Source organism: Pleurodeles waltl, chromosome 9 (genome assembly GCF_031143425.1).
Source record: "Pleurodeles waltl isolate 20211129_DDA chromosome 9, aPleWal1.hap1.20221129, whole genome shotgun sequence".
Lineage (NCBI taxonomy): Eukaryota > Metazoa > Chordata > Amphibia > Caudata > Salamandridae > Pleurodeles > Pleurodeles waltl.
The window spans coordinates 32,140,465-32,162,032 of record NC_090448.1 but is presented as its reverse complement, the minus strand read 5'-3'; the positions used below and the strand labels follow the sequence as shown (position 1 = coordinate 32,162,032).

General features: G+C 47.5%; 1 protein-coding gene across 1 annotated transcript in view; it reads right to left on the bottom strand.

The window, feature by feature from the left end:
* The window catches only part of IMPDH2 (inosine monophosphate dehydrogenase 2), a 357,093-nt gene that overhangs the window by 154,650 nt on the left and 180,875 nt on the right, over positions 1–21,568 (bottom strand). The window contains exon 10 of the mRNA XM_069206199.1: positions 13,831–13,974. Within this exon, the coding sequence (XP_069062300.1) occupies positions 13,831–13,974 (144 nt within the window). The remainder of the gene's footprint in view (positions 1–13,830; positions 13,975–21,568) is intronic.

The window sequence follows — 21,568 nt, the reverse complement described above, 5'->3', positions numbered from 1 at the left end:
GTCTGTAGTGATTTCCTCCCATGCTTTGTAATAATGACTTATTCTTCCCCCCACTGGTGTTGTGTGGAGGGGGTGAGTGACATGTGAGTCACTGTTTAGTAGTAGGGGTTTTGGGGCTCTGAAATCTTCCTCTATTCCTAGGGAATTGCCCTCCTCTATATTGTCCCCGAAAACCTCCTCTATACTGTCCCTGGTAACTGGACGGTGTTGCTTGTGAGGTGCTGGCTTGTGTGCTCTGACCCCGAAACCCCCCTCGAAAGGGTGTTTTACGGAATGTGCTGTAATTGCCTCTGCTCTGCGGGGAGTAGAGTGCGCCCATGGCTTTAGCAGTGTCCGTATCTTTTTTGAGTTTCTCAATCGCTGTGTCCACTTCTGGACCGAACAGTTCTTTTTCGTTAAAAGGCATATTGAGAACTGCTTGTTGAATCTCTGGTTTAAATCCAGACGTTCGGAGCCATGCATGCCTTCTGATAGTTACAGATGTATTAATTGTCCGTGCAGCTGTATCTGCAGCGTCCATGGAGGAGCGGATCTGGTTGTTGGAAATGGTCTGTCCCTCCTCAACCACTTGTTTTGCCCTATTTTGTAAGTCCTTGGGCAGATGTTCAATGAGATGTTGCATCTCGTCCCAGTGGGCTCTGTCATAGCGCGCAAGTAGTGCCTGGGAGTTCGCGATGCGCCACTGGTTTGCAGCTTGTGCTGCGACTCTCTTACCAGCTGCATCGAACTTGCGGCTTTCTTTATCTGGGGGTGGTGCATCTCCAGATGTGTGGGAGTTGGCCCTTTTCCTAGCTGCTCCTACAACGACAGAGTCTGGTGGCAGCTGTGTAGTGATGAAAACCGGGTCTGTAGGAGGCGCCTTATACTTTTTTTCCACCCTTGGTGTGATAGCCCTACTTTTGACCGGCTCCTTAAAGATTTCTTTTGCGTGCCGGAGCATACCAGGGAGCATAGGCAGGCTTTGGTATGAGCTGTGGGTGGAGGAGAGTGTGTTGAATAAAAAATCATCCTCGACCTGTTCTGAGTGGAGGCTTACGTTGTGAAATTGTGCTGCTCTAGCCACCACTTGAGAATACGCGGTGCTGTCCTCTGGTGGAGATGGCTTCGTAGGGTATGCCTCCGGACTGTTATCTGACACTGGGGCGTCGTATAGGTCCCATGCGTCTTGATCTTGGTCACCCTGGCTTATGGTGGTGTGAGCTGGGGAGTGTGATGGAGTTTGTGCTGGTGAGACGTTAATCACGGGCGGAGGAGAGGGTGGTGGGGTAACTCTTTTCACCACTTTTGGTTGTGGTGTCTGTTCAGTTTGGAACTCCAACCTTCTCTTTCTTCTAATGGGGGGAAGGGTGCTTATTTTTCCTGTCCCCTGCTGTATGAAAATACGCTTTTGCGTATGGTCCACATCAGTTGATTGTAGCTCTTCCTCAAACCTATGCTTTTGCATTTGGGAGGTTAGCGAGTGCTCTTCTGTATAAGAGCCTGAAGCTGGGTCGCTTGCAGTTTGTTTCGGCACCGAAACCCTGTCTGCGTGTTTTTTCGGCTCCGAGGTGACTTTTTTCTTTTTCGGGGCCGAAACCTCTCGGCGTCGATCTTCTTCGGTGCCGCTGTCTCGGCGTCGAGCCGTGTCCACACCGGCATCTCGGTGTCGAGGCTTGTCTCCAGCACTTTCTCGGTCCCGAGAAGGCTGCGTGCCGGTGTCTCGACCGGAGTCGGACGATCTCGGCACTGTTTGGGCCTTTTTCGGTGCCGACGGTCGGTCACCGAATTTATGGGTGGAGCCATGGCCTGATGGCAGTGGCGTCCCCTGGGCCTTGTAAATCTTCCTCTGTGTGGTTTTCGACGTCTTACTCACGGTTTGTGTATCGTCGAATCCTTCGGAGTCCGATTCTTGGATCGAGAAGGTACCTTCCTCTTCTTGTTCCTCGAACTCTCGGTGGGCTGTCGGCGCGGACGCCATCTGAAGTCTTCTGGCTCGACGGTCTCGGAGTGTTTTTCGGGACCGGAACGCACGACAGGCCTCGCAGGTGTCTTCACTGTGCTCAGGTGACAGGCACAGGTTACAGACCAAGTGTTGGTCTGTATAGGGGTATTTATTGTGGCATTTGGGGCAGAAACGGAACGGGGTCCGTTCCATCGGCGTTCTTCAGCACGCGGTCGGGCCGACCAGGCCCCGACGGGGGATCGAAAAACTACCCCGAAGGGCACCGGAGCTCTTCGATCTTCGATGCGGTGTTGAATCTAACTACGCCGATCCCGAACGCAACAATACCGACGAAAATCTTCAGAAATTAGCTATCTTTCCGTTCCGAAACTCGGAGCGACAGGAACACGTCCGAACCCGATGGCGGAAAAAAAACAATCGAAGATGGAGTCGACGCCCATGCGCAATGGAGACAAAAGGAGGAGTCACTCGGTCCCGTGACTCGAAAGACTTCTTTGAAGAAAAACAACTTGTAACACTCCGGCCCAACACCAGATGGCGAGCTATTGCAAAACATGCGTATCTACAGCGACAGATGCCATCGAACAATTACTTAATCTGCTGCAAATCTGATCAGCAAACTTACCTGGAGTAACCAAATTATGATGCACAGGTAAATATTAAACTGACATACATGTGGGGGTAAATCAAGCAAAATGCTCTATCGGTTGTACCAGGACACACCACCCCACTTCCATCCCTTTAATTTGTGATTCACAAGGGACACTGTTGGTGGACCCCAGACCGGTGTCTTAGAGCTTTAGAGCATATTTCAGAGCGGTGTAGGCTCAAAGGGAGACAATGACTCAGAAACAGATAGTCAAATTTGTACATGCTCTACCTCTCCAGACCCCCCTCGCACTGCTCGGGCTCAACTTAACGAGGCAATTATACAGAAAGCTCTTGTTGGCCCTATCGGGAGTAGGGTCAGATAAGGCTCCTGGTCTTAATCGGTTCCCCTGTGAATTCTTTAAAGCAGTTATGCCCCGGGTAAGAGGACACCTAGTATGGTTGATCTAGTTTGCAACAGACTGTGCAATGCTTCCACCACAATGAACTTGTGATCTTCCTTAAGTCAGGTCGCCCACAGAAGAACCTTCCTATTGCCAGATCTCCCTGCTGAATATGGAGGCAGAGCCCCTTGCTAAACCCTTAGCAAGTCGGCTGGTGTGCCTCATCCTTCACCTGGGCCAGGCAGGTTTTATGCCTGGTTGAGCCATGCGCCATAACATTCACCACGTTTACAATGTTTTAGCCCTCACAAATCGCATGGTATGGCCTGCACCAGTGCCAGTGGCGGATGTGGACAAAATGTTCGACTCAAGTCAGCTAGTAATACCTGTTCATCCTACGCAAGGTTACATTTGGGCTACAGATTCCTCCATGTCCAGCTGCTGTATACCAATTTGTCAGCAGCAGTTAAGAGTTGCAAGCACCATATCAGACCCATTTCCATTCCAATGGGAGACACAGCAGAGATGCCCTCTGGCCACACTGGTATTTGCCCTCGTCATGGAGCCCCTTAGTAATATGGGTCAGGATGGGTGCCCAGGTGCTTTGTTTTGAGAGGAGTATGGAGTTATCTGATAAGATTGCCCTTTAGGCAGATGAGGTTCTGTTCTTTAGTACTGATCCAGAGACCTGTAGATTATGCAGATTTTTGGTGAAACCTTAAGTCTATATATGGATTCCTTGAAACCCATAGGATTCGCATTGAATGCCTATACGGGGTCTGCAAGAGTTGAGCACCAGAACTGACACTGGCTGAAGGCAGATTTAAATATTCAGGAGTATATGTATATCCAGATGTGACACTGTTGGGATTCCGAAACTTGGCGTCAGCCTTTGCCCGTGTACAGGAGGAGGTTAAGAGTCTGGTCGCTCCTACCGCTGTCATCAACTGGCAAACCAAACTGCTAAATCAGTTACTGAACTACCTTTATGCTGTCCACCAGTCTTGGTTTCAGCAGATTAACGCTGTCCTCTGTGGGTTCCTGTGGGGCAGAAGGGAACCCATTGTATCAACCTTAATAAAGGTTTCCAACCCACTAATGATGGGGGCACTGCAGCTGCAGACGTCCATTCCTATTATTCTCCATCACACCTATAGATTATCAACAAATGGTGGTATGATCATATGGCAACCTAGCGTATGTGGTTAAGAAATGGGCGAGATTCCTCTGCTCGATTACTTATAAGGTGGAGAGGGGATAGGTTATCTTCCCCCAGCGACACAGGTGGTCTTAAACGTATGGAAAAGTTCCATACGTGACATGGGATGGTGGGGGAACTGAGTGAATGCCACTAGGGCTAGGCCATATGTTGCAGCAGATGGCCCAGCTAGAAGTCTTTCGGAAATGGGACATTACTGGAATCCCCACCTTAGGAGGTGTGCTGAGTGGCACAGTCCTGAAATCATTCAAAGAGCTACAAATGGAATATCAATAACATCATAGTCAATTTCATCGGTGTAGGAAGTTGGCTCTGTATGTGCTATTTCAAAGTAAGGAATAGCATGCACAGAGTCCAAGGGTTCCCCTTAGAGGTAAAATAGTGGTAAAAAGAGATAATACTAATGCTCTATTTTGTGGTAGTGTGGTCGAGCAGTAGGCTTATCCAAGGAGTAGTGTTAAGCATTTGTTGTACATACACACAGACAATAAATGAGGTACACACACTCAGAGACAAATCCAGCCAATAGGTTTTGTTATAGAAAAATATCTTTTCTTAGTTTATTTTAAGAACCACAGGTTCAAATTTAACATGTAATATCTTGTTTGAAAGGTATTGCAGGTAAGTACATTAGGAACTTTGAATTCATTTCAATTGCATGTATACTTTTCAAGTTATTGACAAATAGCTATTTCAAAAGTGGACACTTAGTGCAATTTTCACAGTTCCTGGGGGAGGTAAGTTTTTGTTAGTTTTACCAGGTAAGTAAGACAATTACAGGGTTCAGTTCTTGGTCCAAGGTAGCCCACCGTTGGGGGTTCAGAGCAACCCCAAAGTCACCACACCAGCAGCTCAGGGCGGGTCAGGTGCAGAGTTCAAAGTGGTGCCCAAAACGCATAGGCTAGAATGGAGAGAAGGGGGTGCCCCGGTTCCGGTCTGCTTGCAGGTAAGTACCCGCGTCTTCGGAGGGCAGACCAGGGGGGTTTTGTAGGGCACCGGGGGGGACACAAGCCCACACAGAAATTTCACCCTCAGCAGCGCGGGGGCGGCCGGGTGCAGTGTAGAAACAAGCGTCGGGTTCGCAATGTTAGTCTATGAGAGATCAACGGATCTCTTCAGCGCTGCAGGCAGGCAAGGGGGGGCTTCCTCGGGGAAACCTCCACTTGGGCAAGGGAGAGGGACTCCTGGGGGTCACTTCTCCAGTGAAAGTCCGGTCCTTCAGGTCCTGGGGGCTTCGGGGTCTTTTCCAGGCGTCGGGACTTAGGTTTCAGATAGTCGCGGTCAGGGGAAGCCTCGGGATTCCCTCTGCAGGCGGCGCTGTGGGGGCTCAGGGGGGACAGGTTTTGGTACTCACAGTCGTAGAGTAGTCCGGGGGTCCTCCCTGAGGTGTTGGTTCTCCAGCAGCCGGGTCGGGGTCGCCGGGTGCAGTGTTGCAAGTCTCACGCTTCTTGCGGGGAGATTGCAGGGTCTTTAAAGCTGCTCCTTGAAACAAAGTTGCAGTCTTTTTGGAGCAGGTCCGCTGTCCTCGGGAGTTTCTGGTCGTCGTCGAAGCAGGGCAGTCCTCAGAGGATTCAGAGGTCGCTTGTCCCTTTGGAAGGCGTCGCTGGAGCAGAGTTCTTTGGAAGGCAGGAGACAGGCCGGTGAGTTTCTGGAGCCAAGGCAGTTGTCGTCTTCTGGTCTTCCTCTGCAGGGGTTTTCAGCTGGGCAGTCCTTCTTCTTGTTGTCGCAGGAATCTCATTTTCTAGGGTTCAGGGTAGCCCTTAAATACTAAATTTAAGGGCGTGTTTAGGTCTGGGGGGTTAGTAGCCAATGGCTACTAGCCCTGAGGGTGGGTACACCCTCTTTGTGCCTCCTCCCAAGGGGAGGGGGTCACAATCCTAACCCTATTGGGGGAATCCTCCATCTGCAAGATGGAGGATTTCTAAAAGTTAGAGTCACCTCAGCTCAGGACACCTTAGGGGCTGTCCTGACTGGCCAGTGACTCCTCCTTGTTATTCTCATTATTTTCTCCGGCCTTGCCGCCAAAAGTGGGGGCCGGGCCGGAGGGGGCGGGCAACTCCACTAGCTGGAGTGTCCTGCGGTGCTGTGACAAAGGGGTGAGCCTTTGAGGCTCACCGCCAGGTGTTACAGCTCCTGCCTGGGGGAGGTGTTAGCATCTCCACCCAGTGCAGGCTTTGTTACTGGCCTCAGAGTGACAAAGGCACTCTCCCCATGGGGCCAGCAACATGTCTCTAGTGTGGCAGGCTGCTGGAACTAGTCAGACTACACAGATAGTCGGTTAAGTTTCAGGGGGCACCTCTAAGGTGCCCTCTGGGGTGTATTTTGCAATAAAATGTACACTGGCATCAGTGTGCATTTATTGTGCTGAGAAGTTTGATACCAAACTTCCCAGTTTTCAGTGTAGCCATTATGGTGCTGTGGAGTTCGTGTTTGACAAACTCCCAGACCATATACTCTTATGACTACCCTGCACTTACAATGTCTAAGGTTTTGTTTAGACACTGTAGGGGTACCATGCTCATGCACTGGTACCCTCACCTATGGTATAGTGCACCCTGCCTTAGGGCTGTAAGGCCTGCTAGAGGGGTGACTGACCTATACTTGCATAGGCAGTGAGAGGCTGGCATGGCACCCTGAGGGGAGTGCCATGTCGACTTACTCGTTTTGTTCTCACTAGCACACACAAGCTGGCAAGCAGTGTGTCTGTGCTGAGTGAGAGGTCTCCAGGGTGGCATAAGACATGCTGCAGCCCTTAGAGACCTTCCTTGGCATCAGGGCCCTTGGTACTAGAAGTACCAGTTACAAGGGACTTATCTGGATGCCAGGGTCTGCCAATTGTGGATACAAAAGTACAGGTTAGGGAAAGAACACTGGTGCTGGGGCCTGGTTAGCAGGCCTCAGCACACTTTCAATTGTAAACATAGCATCAGCAAAGGCAAAAAGTCAGGGGGCAACCATGCCAAGGAGGCATTTCCTTACAATCGGTATTTCCAACTCCCAATGCTCTTGCCCCCTTTATTAGAAACCTCACTGCTCTCCCCCAAATTCAACCCACTTGAGGATAAGCTCCTCCTGGGAGACAGGTGGGGGGAAGGGGGGTGGGGTGTTCATAAAACAGCAAAAATATACAGTTTGCTCATTTCGAATTGACCAAACATTACCCACTCTTAGAGGTGCTAGGAAGGCAGACTGACATTGATGACAAGGACTGGACTGAGGCTTTGAGGGAGCCTCGGGAGGCAGCCATATCTGCTACAGCTAAGTAACTTCTTCAGCATAAGCTCTTTCATAGACTTCCGTGCTTGAATCAAACAGTATGTGACACATGGCTAAAGTGAGAAGCAAGCTCATATTATTGAAACAGGTTTCATAGAATTTGCTAGTTCCACTGCTGAGCTGGCTGCTGCATTCGCATCCAGGTTCTAATGCCTGGTGAAAGAATGCTTGCTTTTCCATGTAGTTGCAGAGCAAGTGTCTGTAGGAAGCTGGCTCTTTATATATCAAAAATTAGATGTACTGTGCAGAGAGTCCAGGGGTTCCCTTAATAGTGGACAGGGGTTTGCTCTAGCAATCCCAAAGTGCTCTCTTAGGGTGTAGTGTGGTCGAGCAGCCTTAGGCTCATTAGAGAGGAGTGTTAGAATTTACCATAGGCACAGTCAATAAATGAGACAACTCTACAAGGAGATCCACACCAATTTACAACAAAAACAAGTTTTTATAAAGTGTTACGCACCAGAATCAATATGATCACATAAGTATGTTTTGCAATTGAAATTATCACAGGTTTGAAAATGCGACACTAAGTGCAATGTTACCCTATGGGACAGAAAACATACATAGCAAACAGATATTCCACAGCAACTTGCAGGACCAATTTTCCGACCTTAAGGTAAGGTTCTAGGCAACACCAATAGGTCCCCTCAGACCGGCACTAGGGCAGCCAGGTTCACTGGTACTGCTGAGCATCGGGTGCCCCATTTAAATCAATGGGATTGGTATGGGCAGAAAGATACTGCAGGTGAGGACTGGGCAACCAGACCACAATATGGGCTTAGTTCTTGTAATGCTCGGATAGGGACACCAGTGGTGCTCCTCTCCTCGGTGTACGGCACCCAGATGCAGTGAGCCATTGGGTTGCTGTCACCAGAGGCAGTTGCGGTTGAGGGCAGGGGCCTGCAGAAAAAAGCTGCAGGCGTTGCTGTGAAGTGCACGGGGGACCAAGTCAAGGTGGGCTTGGTCTCTGGAGGGCCTGAGAAGCACGCTGATCCCGCTGGTCCACTTCATGTCTGTCTTGAAGGCGTGGGTGCAGTGGTGATGTCAGACGTTGGGTTTTGGCGATTCTGGGTCCTCGCAGGGTTCTTGGGCAGGTCAGCTGTTCCACGGGAGTTCCTGGTTCTTGGGTGAAGGCTGGCAGACCTCCCAGGTTTTTGGAGGCACAGGCAAATGCAGGACGAGGTGTCTTTTGCACTACTGTCAAAATCAGCAGGCAGGTTGGCAGGGTTCGCATTCAGTCACTGGTCTTCAGTTTCATGCGTCTGTGGAGGGTCCTCCTTCCTCAGGATCTGATCTTCTGGTGCCAGGGGCTCCCCTAAATACTGAATTTAGGGGTGCTCAGGGGAGTGCAGTGTAGTAGCCAATGGGAGACTTACCCTTGAGGAAACTGCGCCCCTATAACGACCACTTCCTGTGAGAAGTGGGCATAACACTGTCTCCGTTCCAAATTCTGCCATCACCAAGATCTGTATACCAAGGGTGGTGGGCTTCTTTGACGACCCCTGCCTTGGAAGCCAGATTTGCATGTCATCCTGTTTGGAGAGGTGTGTTAATCCCCCTGCGAGAACAGGCTTTATTCCTGGCCGCCCGAGAGCAAGGCTTTCACCCCTGGGGATCAGAAACATGTCTGTTGGTGGCAAGATGGCTAGAACTAGTCTGCCAGTACACCAGCAGATGGGAGGTTTTCACGGGGCACCTCTAAGGTACCCTCTCTGGGTGCAGATATTAATAAATCAATCTCTGAACCAGTGAGGGGTTATTCATCCAAGATGTTCGATACCAAACATCCCTAGTTTCAGTGAAGCCAACATGTAGATGGGGAACTCATTGACCTGGTCCAGCACAGTACTTAAAATGCCTTCCCGGTCCAAGAATCGGCAGACACAGCAGGGGCATGTCTGCTCTTGCACTTGTGTCCACAGGTAATATAATACACCCTACCTTAGGGCTGTAAGGCCTGCTGTAAGGGTGACTTACATATATTGCATGCAGCGTTAGTGGGCATGGCACACAGGCTACGTGCCATGTTTTGTTTTCACTTTTAGCTGCACCAAGACATGCAGCCTACACTGGCAGTCCGCATGTCCTAGGTGAGGGTACCCCGAGGGTGGCACAATACATGCTGCAGACCTTTGGGACCCTCTGTTGTCCCTGCCCTAGGTACCTGGGGTACAGTCTACTAGGGACTTACAGAGGGTGTAGGAGGCTGGCCTGGCTTGTAGTGGGTACCATAGGTACTTACACCTTGTGCCAGGTCCAGTTATCCCTTAGTGTAGAAGAGGTGTTTCTAGCAGCTTAAGATGCTAGAAGGTAGCTATGGCAAAGCAACTTAGGCTGAACTAGGAGACATGTAAAGCTCCTACTATACCACTGGTGTCATATGCACAATATCATAAGAAAACACAACACACAGAAGTACTAAAAATAAAGGTACTTTATTTTTATGACAATATGCCAAACGTATCTCAGTGAGTACCCTCAGTATAAGGATAAGATATATACACAAGATATATGTACACAAACCAAAATTATGCAGATAATAGCAAGAAAAGTAATGCAAGCAGTGTAAAATTACAGTAGATTGCAATAGGAGCACATAGGTATAGGGGCAACACTAACCATATACTCCAAAAGTGGAATGCAAACCACAAATGGACCCCAAACGTATGTGAGCTTGTAGAGGGTCGCTGGGACTGTAAGAAAACAGTGAGGGTTAGAAAAATAGCCCACCCCAAGACCGTGAAAGGTAGGTGTAAAGTGCACCTACTACCCCCAGAGAGCACAGAAGTCGTGATAGGGGGATTCTGCAGGAAGAACCAACACCAGCAATGCAACAACAGTGGATTTCCAGGCCTGAGTACCTGTAAGACAAGGGGACCAAGTCCAATGGTCGCGACAGTGTCAAGAGTGGGCAGGAGCCCAGGAAATGCCAGCTGAGGGTGCAAGGAAGCTGCCACCTGTTGGAAGAAGCTTGGAGTTCTGCAAGAAAGAAGAGAGCTAGGAACTTCTCCTTTGGAGGATGGATGTCCCACGTCGTGATGAAGCTTGCAGAGATGTTCCCACGCAGAAAGACCGCAAACAAGCCTTGCTAGCTGCAAGGGTTGCGGTTCGGGTTTTTGGATGCTGCTGTGGCCCAGGAGGGACCAGGATGTCGCCACTTGGATGAGGAGACAGAGGGGGCGCCCAGCAACGTAGGGAGCCCTCACAGAAGCAGGCAGCACCCGCAGAAGTACTTGAACAGGCACTTAGAAGAAAAGTGAACCGGAGTCCACGCGAAGTCACAAAAGGGAGTCCCACGACGCCGGAGGACAACTCAGAAGGTTGTGCACTGCAGGTTAGAGTGTTGGGGACCCAGGTTTGGCTGTGCACAAAGGAAATCCTGGAAGAGTGCACAGGAGCCGGAGCAGCTGCAAATCACTAGGTACCCAGCAATGCAGTCTAGCGTGGGGAGGCAAGGACTTACCTCCACCAAACTTGGACTGAAGAGTCACTGGACTGTGGGAGTCACTTAGACAGAGTTGCTGAGTTCCAGGGACCACGCTTGTCGTGCTGAGAGGGGACATAGAGGACCAGTGATGCAGTCTTTTCGGTTGCAGGGGGAAGATTCCGTCGACCCACAGGAGATTTCTTCAGAGCTCCTGGTGCAGAGAGGAGGCAGGCTACCCCCAGAGCATGCACCACCTGGAAACAGTCGAGAAAGCTGGCAGGATGAAGCGATACAAGGTTGCTAGTAGTCGTCTTGCTACATTGTTGCGGTTTTGCAGGCGTCCTGAGCAGTCAGCAGTCGATCCTTTGGCAGAAGGTGAAGAGGGAGATGCAGAGGAACTCTGGTGAGCTCTTGCATTCGTTATCTGAAGAATTCCCCAAAGCAGAGACCCTAAATAGCCAGAAAAGGAGGTTTGGCTACCATGGAAGGAGGATTCGCTACCAAGAGAGGTAAGAGCCTATCAGAAGGAGCCTCTGACGTCACCTGCTGGCACTGGCCACTCCGAGTAGTCCAGTGTGCCACAAACACCTCTGTTTCCAAGATGGCAGAGGTCTGGGACACACTGGAGGAGATCTGGGCACCTCCCCTGGGAGGTGCAGGCCAGGGGAGTGGTCACTCCCCTTTCTTTTGTCCAGTTTCACAACAGAGCAGGGCTGGGGGATCCCTGAACCGGTGTAGACTGGCTTATGCAGAGATGGGCACCATCTGTGCCCATCAAAGCATTTCCAGAGGCTGGGGGAGGCTACTCCTCCCCAGCCTTCACACCTATTTCCAAAGGGAGAGGGTGTTACACCCTCTCTCAGAGGAAGTCCTTTGTTCTGCCTTCCTGGGCCAGGGCTGCCTGGACCCCAGGAGGGCAGAAACCTGTCTGAGGGGTTGGCAGCAGCTGCAGTGGAGACCCCGGAAAGGCAGTTTGGCAGTACCCGGGTTCTGTGCTAGAGACCCGGGGGATCATGGAATTGTCACCCCAATGCCAGAATGGCATTGGGGTGACAATTCCATAATCTCAGACATGTTACATGGCCATGTTCGGAGTTACCATTGTGACGCTGTACATAGGTAGTGACCTATGTACAGTGCACGCGTGTAATGGTGTCCCTGCACTCACAAAGTCCAGGGAATTTACCCTGAACGATGTGGGGGCACCTTGGCTAGTGCCAGGGTGCCCACACACCAAGTAACTTTGCACCCAACCTTCACTAGGTGAAGGTTAGACATGTAGGTGACTTATAAGTTACTTAAGTGCAGTGGTAAATGGCTGTGAAATAACGTGGACGTTATTTCACTCAGGCTGCACTGGCAGGCCTGTGTAAGAATTGTCAGAGCTCCCTATGGGTGGCAAAAGAAATGCTGCAGCCCATAGGGATCTCCTAGAACCCCAATACCCTGGGTACCTCAGTACCATATACTAGGGAATTATATGGGTGTACCAGTATGCCAATGTGAATTGGTCAATTTAGTCACTAGCCTGTTAGTGACAAATTTGGAAAGCAGTGAGAGCATAACCACTGAGGTTCTGGTTAGCAGAGCCTCAGTGAGACAGTTAGGCATCACACAGGGAACACATACAGGGCACATACTTATGAGCACTGAGTGACACAGACTAAAACATACATACAGTGAAATATGGGGGCAACATGCCAGGCAAGATGGTACTTTCCTACAGTGGGTGCCAAAGTTATTGTCAGTTGGTGAACACTTGTACAGTTTTAGGGAAAGATCTGTCACTGAGAACCTGGATAGCAAGACCCAGTGCACCTTCATTCGAAACTGCATCAATTACCAGAAAAAAGTGGGGGTGACTGTCAAAAAGGGGCACTTTCCTACAGTGTCAGCAAAGTCTTTACGATACAGTGCAGCTGTTGCTATTCTTCTGTTGAAGTGCAGGCACACAGCCAATGTGTGATGCCTGTAGGACACCAGGCTTTTTTTCAGGTGTCCCTCTACTTTAAGCCCACATCTCAACTATTGACAGCACACTGAAACCTGCTAACCAGGCTACAGTGCCAGTGTTCTTTCTCCTAAGAATGAAATACTCTACTGTAACCCAACTGGCAATATAACTTTAGCACCGCTGTAAGTCCCCAGTAAATGGTCTACCGTGCCTTAGTTGATGTGCAAGAAGTTGGTGCGGTAATGTCAGACCCTGACACTTCACTGTGATAGTTTCTCTACGGCCACACAAATTACAGCAGTAGGTGGCAACATTAGCCTCCAGAGCACTCTTAGCCACAAAATATGGGTGCATGCTCTACTCAACTTAAGGCTAATAGGTTTAAGATCACCTTAGAATCAGAGGTTGAGTCTGTGGGTCCTGGTTTCCTTCAACAAACTGAAACACATCCTTCCAGGCTTCACCAAGAAACGTGTATGCAGTGATAACAATAATTTCCAAATTGCACTACGTTACTGGTTTTTATTTTCTCCTGGTGAAATTACTATCTGTATCATATGGCCAAGAAGTGGTGGCTATATTAGTAAATGGCTGGAAATTAAATCACGTTGCACTTTTGTTAAATCAATGGATGAGCTGCCTCCTAATAATGGTAATATAAAGATTACCACAATTGAAACCTACAGGTGGAGGAAGGGAATGCACAGAAAAAGTTAAAATCATGCAATATCAGACTTCTCAGCTACATGGACTCATTTAAGATTCAAACCATACCAGATTACGTACATTTCCGCTAGGGCTAATGAAAGGAAAAATATTCTTTATGTGAGTATTCTTTTTATTTCACAGATATGTAAGAATATTTCATTGAGTTTTGCAAGCGGGCCACATATTGTGAGAAAAAAAACTAAATCAGAATTCAAGTTGCAAAAATAAATAGAAGCGTTACTATAATTACAGAGTACCAAGACCCCAATAAATACAATTCAGTCTAACTGAGGTTTCACAATCTGAATACCTTACCTGTGGAAGCCCCTAGAGCAAGAGCCTTTGCAATGTGTCCTACAGACTGAATCCCACCATCTGCTATTACTGGCACTCCAAACCTTCGTGCATATTCCGACACCTTGTACACAGCAGTGGCCTGTGGTCTTCCACATGCCAACACTAAATTGGGGGAAATTAACAAAGTTACCAAACACATTCTGTTCTTTAAATGCACTGGAGAACAAACTTTGTAAACCACCAGTACAATTATCCATGTAAAATGTTATTGAAAAACAGCAATAGGTGATCTAAATTAAGCAAGTTGCAAATGGCTCAGAAACACAAACCTGAACAAACAACTGGGCTTCTATATAATTAGAAGGTCCACTAGAGGAAAGGAAAAGTTCAAAACAGTTTATACCTGTAAAACTAAGTGCTTAATCTTTGGCATTTTCTCTGAATTCATAAACATTTCAATATCTCTACGCATCCGAGGACCTCGGAACATCTTTACATTTTCAAAATGACAAAATTGAATGAAAAAAAGGACCCAATTGTCTGTAACAAAAGCTAATTAGCTATATAAGAAAATTCAAAATGTGATGACTATGGATTCAGTTTTCCAGAACCTCCATTCCAGGGTAATGTTTTTTTACTCGATTGGTTTGATTAGTAAGGAATGGTTTCTTACCTGTAACTCCAGTTCTCTCGTAGGGGTATTTCCATGATAGTCATAAGCACTGAATAGTTCCGTGCGCCTGCGGGGACCCCGGAGCACTGTTGTGTAATATATTCTTAAGTGCAATCATCAGCTCCTTGACAAAAAAGGTCTGTGAAAAACACTTAAGAATAACAATGTGCAGCCTATGTGAACAGCTACACAGGCCAAATTGTTAGAAGAAAAAACAGTTGTAGTGTAAATTCACGTTTAAACCTCAATTTATTCTATAAATACATAAATAAATACATTCTCATATTTTATTTACACCTCTCATGAGAATAAAACAATGTAGGGCAGTGTAGCCCATAGGCTGCCATTATACAGAATGAAAATAGAGCTGTGCCTTTAAGAAAGTAAAGTCTTCCTGTTTCCCATCATGCACAGCAAAAGGCAGTTGCCTCAGTTCTTTTTTACAGGCTAGTAACCTGACATGAAGAAACAAAACATTTGTTGGAGTACCAACCTCAATAATATTCATGTTCTATGTCAACTCCACCGGGGAGGAGGGAGGGTTGCTTATGACTATCATGGAAATACCCCTACGAGAGAACTGGAGTTACAGGTAAGAAACCATTCCTTCTCTCGTAGGGGATTTCCATGTATAGTCATAAGCACTGAATAGAGTAGCAAGCCCATCCCCATAACCGCGGTGGAGTAAACATAAGAATACTGAGAAAACATGAATCATGCAAACAAATTCTTGAGCAAGGCCTGTCCAACCTGCGCATCTGCCCTAGCGTCTGTATCAAGGCAGTAATGCTTAGTAAAGGTATGGACCGACCTCCAAGTGGCAGCCTTGCATATTTCTGCCAAAGGGACATTTCTCATCAAGGCTACAGTAGCTGCTTTCCCTCTGGTAGAGTGGGCTTTTGGCCTACCACCAAGGGATTTGTTTGCTAACTGATAACATAACATTATACATGAAACAATCCACCTGGATAAAGATTGTTTAGATGTGCCCAAACCGGTTCTGATTGGGCCATAGTTAATAAAAAGCGGTTGTGATTTTCGTAAGCTTTTTGTCCTGTCCAAGTAAAATTTCAAGACTCTCTTTACATCCAGAGAGTGCAGAGTTCTCTCAGCAGGAGTAGCTGGATTCTGAAAGAAAGTCGGTAATGAAATTGTTTGGTTCACATGGAAGTCGGAGACTACCTTAGGTAAAAATTTTGGATGAGTTCTCATTACCACTTTCGCAGAATGAAAAACCGTGTAGGGTTCCTGAGCACAAAGGGCCTGGATTTCGCTGACCCTACGCGCTGAAGTGATTGCCACCAGAAAAGCAGCTTTCCATGTGAGATGCTGCAGCGATCCCTTATGTATCGGCTCGAATGGCGGCAGCATCAGACGTGATAAGAACGTTCAGTTCCCATGGAGGAGAAGGCTTTCTAATGGGAGGAAAAACCTTCTTTAAACCTTCTAGGAAATCCTTAATAATCGGAATCCGAAAAAAGGAAGTTTGTGAAGGACTCTTTCTGTATGCCGTTACCGCCGCCAAGTGAACTTTTATTGACGACAGTTGTAAGCCCGATTTTGCCAAACTTAACAAGTATGGCAGGATAGATTGTTCTCCACAGGAAACCGGGTCAATGTTGTTGTGTAAACACCAAATGCAGAATCTCTTCCACTTGCTTGCATAGGCTGATCGTGTGGAAGGGCGCTTTGCTTCCTTCAGAATTTCCATACAGTCCTGAGGTAGGTTCAAGTGTCCATATTGCACTAGCTCAGGAGCCATGCTGCCAAACTCAACGATGAGGGGTTGGGATGAGATATCTGCCCTCTGAACTTCGTGAGAAGGTCCGGACGATATGGTAGCCTGATGTGTGGTTTGAGTGACCGGTGAAGAAGGTCTGGGAACCACCACTGGCGTGGCCACTCCGGAGCAATTAGGATCATTTTGGTCTGAGCATTGGACAGCTTCTGGAGGACCGCCGGAATCAGGGGAAGCGGTGGAAAAGCGTAAAGAAATGCTCCTGACCAGCTTATCCATAGGGCATTCCCCAATGTCCCTGGATGGTAATATCTGGAGGCGAACTTTTGGCATTTTTTGTTTTCGGGGGTTGCGAATAGGTCTGTAGAGGGGGTACCCCAGAGTGCGAAAATGAAATGAACGACGTCGTCGTGTAGTACCCATTCGTGGTTCTCGTCCATTACCCGACTGAGGGCATCCGCTTGAACATTCTGGATGCCGGGCAGGTGAGTTGCCACTAGCGACAGGTTCCTGGCTAGAAGCCAATGCCAGATTGTCTGAGCCTCTCTGGATAAAATTCTGGACCTGGTGCCTCCTTGTTTGTTCACGTAGTACATAGTGGCCACGTTGTCTGTCTGGAGAAGGAGAGTTTCCGTTCTCAGAGAGGGAAGGAAGGCTTTGAGCGCAAGGTGGACTTCGCGAAGTTCCAGCAGGTTGATGTGATAGAGACTCTCTCTCTGTGACCACTCGCCTTGGACTCGAAGATGTTCCATGTGCACCCCCCATCCGAGCAGTGACGCATCTGTTACGATGGTTTGAGATGGAGGCCGTTGTTGGAACGGAATCCCCACCAAGAGATTGCTGGGTAAACACCACCACTTGAGGGATTGTAGGGTGTGAGGAGAAAGAAGGACTTTGTTCTCCCAATCGTCCCTCAGTTGACACCACTGATCCTCCAGATTTTCCTGCAATGGTCTCATATGGAGGCGAGCATTGGGAACCAGATGGATACAAGACGCCATCGAGCCCAGTAGAGAAGCTATTATTCTTGCAGTGGCTTGAGGTCTTTCCTGCAGTTGTTTGCACTTTTGGAGAATCGATAACCGTCGTTCCTCCGAAGGAAACACCTTTCCTAGCCTGGTATCTACAATGGCCCCTAAGTAATGCAACCTCTGAACAGGTGTTGCTGTAGATTTCAGGAGATTGACTTGAAGACCAAGTTTTTGCAGCAGTTGTAGAGTCCATTTGAAATGTGGTTGTGCCTCGAGACAACTGGAGGCCGTTATGAGCCAATCGTCTAGATAGGGGTAGACGAATATTCGCTGTTTCCTCAAGTGGGCGGCTACTACCGCCATGCATTTGGAAAAAGTTCTCGGCGCTGATTTTAGGCCGAAAGGTAGAACTGCAAATTGGTAATGGCGTTTTCCAACGGTGAACCTTAGGAATTGTCGATGTTTCTTGGTTACTGGGATATGAAAGTAAGCGTCGCAAAGATCTATCGCACAGAGCCAGTCGCCCTGACGTAGATGTGGGTAAATTTGGTGTAAGGCTAACATCCTGAATTTTTCTTTGCGAATCCATTTGTTTGCTGTCCTCAGATCTAAGATGGGACGAAATGAAAATGTCACTTACCCAGTGTACATCTGTTCGTGGCATCAGTCGCAGTAGATTCGCATGTTCTGCAATAGCTCGCCATCTGGTGTTGGGCCGGAGTGTTACAAGTTGTTTTTCTTCGAAGAAGTCTTTCGAGTCACGGGACCGAGTGACTCCTCCTTTTGTCTCCATTGCGCATGGGCGTCGACTCCATCTTCGATTGTTTTTCCCCGCAGAGGGTGAGGTAGGAGTTGAATTGTAGTAATAGTGCCCATGCAATGGAGTGACTAAGTATGCACCTATTTAAGGTTGAGATGATACATATATAAATAATTGAAGGTAACTTCCAAACTGCTACAGGCTCCCGGGGAGGCGGGTGGGCACATGCGAATCTACTGCGACTGATGCCACGAACAGATGTACACTGGGTAAGTGACATTTTCAGTTCGATGGCATCTGTCGCTGTAGATACGCATGTTCTGCAATAGACTAGTAAGCAGTTATTTCCCCAAAAGCGGTGGATCAGCCTGTAGGAGTGGAAGTAGTCTGAAATAATGTCCTTAATACAGCTTGACCTACTGTGGCTTGTTGTGCGGATAACACGTGTACACAGTAGTGCTTGGTGAATGTGTGAGGCGTAGACCATGTGGCTGCCTTACATATTTCTTGCATTGGGATGTTTCCTAGAAAGGCCATGGTAGCACCTTTCTTTCTGGTTGAGTGTGCCCTTGGTGTAATGGGCAGCTGTCGTTTAGCTTTAAGGTAGCAGATTTGGATGCATTTAACTATCCATCTGGCTATACCTTGTTTTGAAATTGGGTTTCCTGCGTGAGGTTTTTGAAATGCAATAAAGAGTTGTTTAGTCTTTCTGATGTTTTTTGTTCTGTCAATGTAATACATTAATGCTCTTTTGACATCTAATGTATGTAGTGCCCTTTCAGCTACGGTATCTGGCTGTGGAAAGAGCACTGGAAGTTCCACTGTTTGATTTAGATGGAACGGTGAAATAACCTTTGGCAAAAATTTAGGATTGGTCCTTAGGATGACTTTATTTTTGTGTAGTTGTATAAAAGGTTCCTGTATAGTAAACGCCTGAATCTCGCTTACTCTTCTCAGGGAAGTAATGGCGATGAGAAATGCCACCTTCCAGGTTAGGAACTGTATGTCGCAGGAGTGCATGGGTTCAAAAGGTGGACCCATAAGTCTAGTTAGGACAACATTTAGGTTCCATGAAGGAACAGGTGGTGTTCTTGGTGGTATAATTCTCCTAAGGCCCTCCATGAATGCTTTAATGACTGGTATTTTATATAGGGAAGTTGAATAGGTAGTTTGCAGGTATGCAGATATTGCTGCAAGGTGTATTTTAATGGAAGAGAAATGATTAATATGGCAGTAGCAAACAAACCTCTTCCATTTACTTGCATAGCAGTGCCTGGTGGATGGCCTTCTTGCTTGTTTTATGACTTCCATACATTCTTGGGTAAGTTGTAAGTGCCCGAATTCTAGGATTTCAGGAGCCAGATTGCTAGATTCAGCGATGCTGGATCTGGGTGTCTGATCTTTTGGTTGTGCTGTGTCAACAGATCTGGCCTGTTGGGCAATTTGATGCAGGGTACCACTGATAGGTCTAGCAGCGTTGTGTACCAGGGTTGCCTTGCCCAAGTTGGTGCTATCAATATGAGTTTGAGTTTGCTTTGACTGAGTTTGTTTACCAGGTAAGGAAGGAGAGGGAGAGGAGGAAAAGCGTAAGCAAATATCCCTGACCAGTTCATCCATAGGGCATTGCCTTGGGATTGTTTGTGTGGGTACCTGGATGCGAAGTTTTGGCATTTTGCGTTCTCCCTTGTCGCAAACAAGTCTATCTGAGGTGTTCCCCAGAGTTTGAAATAAGTGTTCAGAATTTGGGGGTGAATTTCCCATTCGTGGACCTGTTGGTGATCTCGAGAGAGATTGTCTGCGAGTTGATTTTGTATCCCTGGTATAAACTGTGCAATTAGGCGAATTTGGTTGTGAATTGCCCAATGCCAAATTTTTTGTGCTAGCAGGCTTAACTGCGTGGAGTGCGTCCCTCCCTGCTTGTTTAGATAATACATTGTTGTCATGTTGTCTGTTTTGACGAGAATGTATTTGTGAACTATTATTGGTTGGAAAGCTTTTAGTGCTTGAAAAACTGCTAGCAGTTCTAGGTGATTGATATGCAGTTTTGTTTGATGTACGTTCCATTGTCCTTGTATGCTGTGTTGATTGAGGTGTGCTCCCCACCCTGTCATGGAAGCATCTGTTGTTATTACGTATTGTGGCACTGGGTCTTGGAAAGGCCGCCCCTTGTTTAAATTTATGTTGTTCCACCATAGAAGCGAGAGGTAAGTTTGGCGGTCTATTAACACCAGATCTAGAAGGTGACCCTGTGCTTGAGACCACTGTGATGCTAGGCATTGTTGTAAGGGCCTCATGTGCAGTCTTGCGTTTGGGACAATGGCTATGCATGATGACATCATGCCTAGGAGTTGTAATACCATCTTTGCCTGTATCTTTTGTGTTGGATACATGCGTTGTATGATGGTGTTGAAATTTTGAATTCTTTGTGGACTTGGAGTGGCTACTCCCTTTGATGTGTCTATTATGGCTCCCAGGTATTGTTGTACCTTGCGTGGCAGAATTTTGGATTTTGTGAAATTGACGGTGAACCCGAGTTTGAAGAGGGTTTGTATGATCTGATTTGTGTGATTTGAGCACTGTATGAACGAATGGGCCTTGATTAGCCAGTCGTCCAAATATGGGAACACATGTATTTGCTGCCTTCTTATGTGTGCAGCGACTACCGCTAGACATTTGGTAAAGACTCTTGGTGCGGTTGTTAATCCGAAAGGCAGTACCTTGAATTGGTAATGTATTCATTTGAATACGAACCTTAGGTATTTCCTGTGAGATGGGTGTATTGGTATATGGAAATAAGCATCCTTGAGGTCTAAAGTTGCCATGTAGTCGTGTAGTTTTAGCAATGGCAATACTTCTTGTAGTGTGACCATGTGGAAGTGGTCTGATTTGATGAAAGTGTTCACTACTCTGAGGTCTAGGATTGGTCTCAGCATTTTGTCCTTCTTTGGTATCAGAAAGTACAGTGAGTAAACTCCTGTGTTTATTTGTGTGTTTGGCACTAATTCGATTGCATTCTTTTGCAATAGTGCCTGCACTTCTATCTCCAGGAGATTGGAATGGTGTGTTGTTAAATTTTGTGCTTTTGGTGGTATGTTTGGAGGGAATTGTAGAAATTCTATGCAATAACCATGTTGGATAATTGCTAGAACCCAAGTGTCTGTAGTGATTTCCTCCCATGCTTTGTAATAATGACCTATTCTTCCCCCCACTGGTGTTGTGTGGAGGGGGTGAGTGACATGTGAGTCATTGTTTAGTAGTAGGGGTTTTGGGGCTTTGAAATCTCCCTCTATTTCTAGGGAATTGCCCTCCTCTATATTGTCCCCGAAAACCTCCTCTATACTGTCCCTGGTAAGTGGACGGTGTTGCTTGTGAGGTGCTGGCTTGTGTGCTTTGACCCCGAAACCCCCCTCGAAAGGGCGTTTTACGGAATGTGCTGTAATTCCCTCTGCTCTGCGGGGAGTAGAGTGCGCCCATGGCTTTGGCAGTGTCCGTATCTTTTTTGAGTTTCTCAATCGCTGTGTCCACTTCTGGACCGAACAGTTCTTTTTCATTAAAAGGCATATTGAGAACTGCTTGTTGAATCTCTGGTTTAAATCCAGACGTTCGGAGCCATG